Source organism: Electrophorus electricus, chromosome 1 (assembly GCF_041902795.1).
Source record: "Electrophorus electricus isolate QZ-2024a chromosome 1, ASM4190279v1, whole genome shotgun sequence".
Lineage (NCBI taxonomy): Eukaryota > Metazoa > Chordata > Actinopteri > Gymnotiformes > Gymnotidae > Electrophorus > Electrophorus electricus.
In genome coordinates this window covers 30909359-30916091 of record NC_137497.1, presented here as the reverse complement: position 1 = coordinate 30916091, position 6733 = coordinate 30909359, and the positions used below count along the sequence as shown (strand labels likewise).

The following is a 6733-nucleotide window of genomic DNA, read 5'->3' as shown; positions in this document are numbered from 1 at the left end:
TTCTTTTAATGTTGATGATTATGGCCTACAGCCAATTAGAACTCAAAAGTCTGTATCTCAGAAAATTTGAATATTATTTAAGACCAATTCAAAAAATGATTTTTAATACATAAATGTTGGCCTACTGAAAAGTATGTACAGTATATGCACTCAATACTTGGTCAGGGCCCCTTTTGCATGAATTGCTGCATCAATGTGGCGTGGCATGGAGGCGATCAGCCTGTGGCACTGTTGAGGTGTTATGGAAGCCAGGTTGCTTTGATAGCGGCCTTCAGCTAGTCTGCATTGTTGGGTCTGGTGTCTCATCTTCCTCTTGACAATACCCCATAGATTCTCTATTGGGTTTAGGTCAGGTGAGTTTGCTGGCCAATCAAACACAGTGATACTGTGGTTATTAAACTAGGTATTGGTACTTTTGGTAGGTGCCAAGTCCTGCTGGAAAATGAAATGCGCATCTCCATAATGCTTGTCAGCAGAGGGAAGCATGAAGTGCTCTAAAATGTCCTGGTAGATGGCTGTGCTGACTTTGGACTTGATAGAACACTGGACCAACACCAGTAGATGACATGGCTCCCCAAACCATCACTGATTTTGGAAACTTCACACTAGACCTCAAGCAGCTTGGATTGTGTGCCTCTCCACTCTTCCTCCAGACTCTGGGACCTTGATTTCCAAATGAAATGCAAAATTTACTTTCATCTGAAAACAGGAATTTGGACCACTGAGCTACAGTCCAGTCCTTTTTATCCTTAGCCCAGGTAAGACACTTCTGATGTTGTCTCTGGGTCATGAGTGGCTTGACACAAGGAAAGCAACAGTTGTAGGCCACGTCCTTGATACGTCTGTGTGTGGTGGCTCTTGAAGCACTGACTTCAGCAGCAGTCCACTCCTTGTGAATCTCCCCCAAATTCTTGAATCGCCTTTTCTTGACAATCCTGTAAAGGCTGCGGTTATCCCTGATGCTTGTGCAATTTTTTCTACCACACTTTTTCCTTCCACTCAACTTTCCATTTATATGCTTGGATACAGCACTCTGTGAACAGCCAGCTTCTTTAGCAATGACCTTTTGTGGTTTACCCACCTTGTGGAGGGTTTCAAAGTCTGCCTGCTGGACAACTGTCAAGTCAGCAGTCTTCCCCATGATTGTGTAGCCTACTGAACCAGACTGAGGGACCATTTAAAGGCTTAGGAAACCTTTGCAGGTTTTTTGTATTGATTAGCTGATTAGAGTGCGATACCATGAGTCTACAATATTGAAGTTTTTCACAATATTCAAATTTTCTGAGATGCTGACTTTTGGGTTTTCATTGGCTGTAGGCCATAATCATCAAAAAGAAATAAATCAAAAAGAAATAATCATTAAAAGAAATAAATGCTTGAAATAGACACTCTGTGTGTAATGAATCTATATAATATACATGTTTCACTTTTTTAATTTAATTACTGACATAAACCTTTTGATGATATTCTAATTTATTGAGATGCATCTGTATGTGTGTGTGTGTGTGTGTATGTATACATATATATAAAAAGTGTGTGTGTGTGTGTGTGTGTATATATATATATACACACATACACACTTTTCTATATTGAAAAGGTTGGTAGTGATAAAGTCAGGACACAGGCAATAGCCAAGAAAGCTCATAAGTGAGTCCTATGCTTTTTAAAATCAGTACATATAGTGCAATAGACAAATTATTATATTCTTCTTCTTCTTCTTCTTCTTCTTCTTCTTCTTCTTCTTCTTCTTACTTACTTACTTAATTTTAATTTTAATTTAATTTGTTGAGAACCACTCATAAAACCTCAGAAAAACTGAACATATTGCTATTAGATTAATAGGTAGGTTGGTTTAGCATAGGAATGTCATTAATTATTCATATTTTGAGCATACATGTAATGTGCCCTATACCACAATTAACCTAATTAAAAAGCAACGATACATTCTGGCTCCCATGGACTTTAATTCTCAGAGTTGTGATTAAGCTGACTCTCCAATCAATTTTAAGGACCAAACTTATCAAAATATTTTATTTTAAAGCTCTTTTAGAGTTTCGTCCAGCAGATGGCAGTATAGCCATATTAATACACCTAATTAATTAATACATGGAAGATGTGCTTTGATGGAAAACACACACACACACACACACACACACACACACAAAACCAAGAAACACAAAAAAGCAGGAATGACAAAATCAATAACTGCATATTTTAAAAAGATACTTAAAAGATAATGCAGTTACTACTAAACATAATGTCCGTATTTTTTTTCAGTTTGAGTGTGTGTGTGTGTGTGTGTGTGTGTGTGTGTGTTTCTTCCAACAAAGCACATCGTCCATTATCTACATAAAAAAAACAATCCTGGATGAAATATATGGAAGAAGGGAAGATATATCTTCTCTCTCTTCTAAGAGAGAGAAGATATAACTGGATGATATAGATCCTTTGTAAAATAAGATAAATTAAAGTAAGTTATCTGTTAGCTCCTGTAATTTTGGAATGAATACTGCTATACTGCATGTGAAGAAGTCTGTTTGCATCCCAAAAATATCAGTGTGGATGTGATTTCCCACACTGGATACACATAGCTATATGCCTTTTAAATAATGCATTATTAAATATTTGAACTCAATATTGACTTAATCCAGAATGTAACCCTAAATCATTACCTGAATGTAACCCAGTACATTGTGCAGTGAGTTGTAAGGTGTCAATAGCTCTATTCGGACTGGATTTTGTTGTAATGAAACATTTCACATGCCTCCTTAGTGATGAAAGCATTCAAATTAATACAGAACTCACAACAGAATTTCTTTGTGTATGGTATGCTGTCACATGCTGTAACAGTTACACAAAGCACTTGCAAAATCTTGTGTGATTGTATAACTCTGTTTCATCATGCAGTAATCTTGCAATAAACTGACAAGATTGTGCTTGTCACACATCATATGTCCTTCCCTGCAAATTAAATGAGAAATGTATGAAAATACACGCTTTTTACCATTATAGCATAATGCATATTTACCCATACAAAACAAGACAATTTCTCAGGACTTAAACTGGTTGTTAGACATTGTAACAAATTCTGAGGCAGTAAACAATAATAAAGTAATAGACAAATCAAATGTACCTCTCTAGATAGTGCTACAGATCCATCTCAAATTTAAATCATACTATTAGATACTGCAGCAGAACAGAATGAAATTGTAGTGTCACTAAATATGGTACAGTGGCTGGTGTGAACAATTAACATTATCCACTTACCCAATTAACATAGCCCACTTACACTGAATCAGCATGCAATGCATTGCTTCAGTGGGAGCAAATTACCTGAATCAGCTCCTCATAAGTGATATAGAGAATTCTGTCTTCTAAATCTGGGTTTCTCCAGCTCTTCATATGATCAGTCCACTTCCCAAAAATCACTGTGCAAACAATTTCACATCATACCAGTGTTCTACATTAAAGCCTGATTGCCACATCTTTTTAAATCATATCTTTGAATCTTTCTTACCTTGCCCTGCTAACAATTTGTCAGCAAATTCTTCAAATGTTCCTGGGTTATACAGAAAACTGGACATATTGTGGAAATGAAAAGATGAAACAAAGACATCTTTAGGATTTCTGGCAATATATATGACCTAGGGATTAAAATAAAGATGCAAGAGTTGAAGACATAAAGGAGTTATCGTACATAATACTGAATGGTTTACTTTAGTCCTCATTATTTTTATGTATTGCGGAACCAATATTTAGGTAACCATGTAAAAATATCTCCAGAATATATCCAATGATTAATCTATAATGTACATATTTCTGGTTAATGGACATTAAATATCAGAGCTACACACCACTACCAGAGTGTGCACTCACTGAATTTTACCTTAGCCTTAGAAGAGAAGAAGGTGGAAGGCATCAGATGATAAGGCATATGGGAGACTATGGCCCGTGGAGAACTCAGCTTGTCCATGACCACAGCAGCACGTGTCTCTTCAAGCCAAGGAACCCGGTCCCAGTTTGGGATGGTCTGCACTGGAGTAAGATCTCCTCCATTGAGGACCAGGGGAATAATCTCTTGCATCCATGTTGTGCCTGAAAAAGAATGTCCCCATATTACAAATCATAGTTTAAATTATGTTGTATTGTTTTCAATCTTCCTGTCCACAAAAGCTACACTATGTGTGAATGGGGATAACAGAACAAAATTAAAACAAAAAAAACCTGATGTTTGAGCAGTTTATAGGGTTCTTACCAAATTTTGGATAAGAAATGCAAAATACATCTGAATCATTGATTTTGAAGTTCTCAAAATACAATTTTTGTGTTTTTGGTTGTCCACCCTCTTCTTGAGGATTGACAAAATCTGCACTATGTGTGACTGGGGATAACATAAGAAAATTCAAACTTAAAAAAGAAACAAACTGATATTTGTAAAGTTTATATGGTTCATACCAGATTTTGTATAAGAAATGCAAAATACATCTGAATCGTTGATTTTGAAGTTCTCAAAATACTTAAAACTGTCTTCACTGTTACTCTCCTTTGGGCACATCAGTCCATGGTATATAAGATACTTTTCATTCTCCATGTAAAAACCGTAGATAACGCCAGGGTTCCCAGATAATCTCTGATCATACTATTCTGGGTACTGCCACCTCTGGTTTTAAAATTGCATTAATTCAGTAGCATTTTTGCATACCCAGATCATTATTGGCCATCCAGAAAGAGGGAACACTCATTGGCGAATCAAATTTGCAAACAGGTTCAGTGGTATGAATATAAAATTCGTTTTAATTTCATTTTTATACCGGTATATATACCAGTGTCATGTGACAGATGCTCCTAGCAAAAATGAATCAAATAATTATTCATCAGATTTGGCATATATAACTACTAAGATCTCCTCATTCTTAACTATGAACCTCTCAAAATACCCGAGGCTGTCATTAGAACAATAAATCTTGGGTATAAAAACTCCATGATAAACAAAATACAGTTCATCACTTGACATGATGACAGGATACAGAACAAAGACATTTTGTCAAAGTAGTGCCTTCCCCAATAATGAATACCTGATCCAGTGACTTGTGAAGAGGGGAGGAGAAATGGGAGAATGGTAAATGAAGAGAAAGACCCTGCTGAATGCATGTCCTCTTCCCTCGCTTTGTATGGAGAAGGTTCACCGTTGTGCGGTAATAGAGCCTAAGAGGCTTACGGCTGCCATTCGGGTAATAATGAGGGAAAGAGAGAGTTACAGAGAAAAGTGGATGACTTAGGAGAAATAAGAAAGCGAGAGAGAGAGAGAGAGAGAGAGAGAGAGAGAGAGAGAGAGAGAGAGAGAGTCGCAAGGGTTGCCGCTCAGTCAACGAGGCATGCATGTGAAAACACCCTTCTGGCTAGCTGCCGTTACTGCACAGTCAGCCTGGCAGTGATTGAAATGCAGAGGTTGTGCTCTGGTTCAGATCGTGTCCTCTAATAACCTCTAACGTGACGCCCACCCCATCCATCCAGCATCCGCCGCCCCTCCACAACTGCTCCCTGCCTGCAGCAGAGACAGTTCTCCCCACAGGTCGTGCAGCCCATGCAGCCCTGGAGATTAAAGATCTCCACTAGGGCAATTACATTGTAGCCTAGTAATGTATAAGTTTCACTTCACTTACAAGAGATTACCACAAATTCTGCTTTTTATGTAGGTCTATCTGACTTTGGACTATTCTTTCAATAAGCCTATTAAATGATTAGCCTATTGGACTATGTTAAAAAAAGGACTTGCCTCTTTGTACAACATAAAATCTGTCTGGGTAGTGATACAAATCTAGCTCAAACTTTAGCCATAGTATGTGATTCACTGAGCAGCCATGCTAGTAAACTTAATCACAGCAACAGAACAGAATACACATTAACAGGTGAGGTAATCAGTGCAAACTGTAGTGTTACTACAATGGCTGGTGTGAACATGCCAATTAAAATCACGTAGTCTACTAACACTGAATCAGCATGTGACTGATTGCCTCTGGGAGCACATTACCTGAACCGGATCTCTATAAGTTATGTAAAGAATTCTGTCTCCTAAATCCATTTCTCCGGCTCTTCACAAGATCAGTCCACTTCCTAAAAAGCACTATGAAAAACATTATGCCAGCATTATATATCAAAGCATGACACAATATCTAAAAATCACACCTATTTGAGTACTTGTCAGCAAATTCTTCAAATAGTCCTGAGTCATCCAGAAAACTGTCCATTTGATGGATATTAAAAGACAAAACAAAGATATATTTAGAGTTTCTGGCAATTAAATAATCTGTGGATGAAAGTACAGTTTGCATGAATGTAAAGAAAAGCAAATAAGAAAGGTATATTTGCATTGCATAGCAAATATAAAAGAGGTATCTTATATAACAATATCGTGTATGTTGACTTCACTGTTATCTGGAAAAATGCATGAAGAGTTAAAGAAAATTATTTTAGTGGAGTGTATAGTCAGTGAAGAATGGTAACTATAAATATCAGTGACAATATAAGGTGGGACTGAGGGGAACCTTCTGTAGTTTTGTGGCTCTTAGGTGACAAATATGAAAATTTGAAAAAGACTGGATTAGGACAAATGAGTGTTAGTGCTTTAGACACAAGACTGTAGTCATAATACATATTGGGGTACATCCCCCACAATATTGAGATATGCTCAAAATGCCCACCCATAGTCAGTCAGTTTTTCCCGCTGCCTGCT

At 37.2% G+C, this 6733-nt stretch overlaps 1 protein-coding gene across 1 annotated transcript; it reads right to left on the bottom strand.

Annotated features, from left to right (window-relative positions):
• Window positions 1-1932: 1932 nt before the first annotated feature.
• On the bottom strand, window positions 1933-5291 carry LOC113591233 (sulfotransferase 2B1-like). The gene is made up of 5 exons (XM_035526498.2): window positions 5076-5291; window positions 3887-4095; window positions 3518-3644; window positions 3334-3428; window positions 1933-2961 (listed from the first exon to the last, which is right to left on the bottom strand). Exons 1-5 carry the CDS (start codon window positions 5149-5151, stop codon window positions 2941-2943), a joined length of 528 nt encoding a protein of 175 aa, XP_035382391.2. The 5' UTR covers window positions 5152-5291; the 3' UTR covers window positions 1933-2940.
• Between the last annotated feature and the right edge of the window lie 1442 nt (window positions 5292-6733).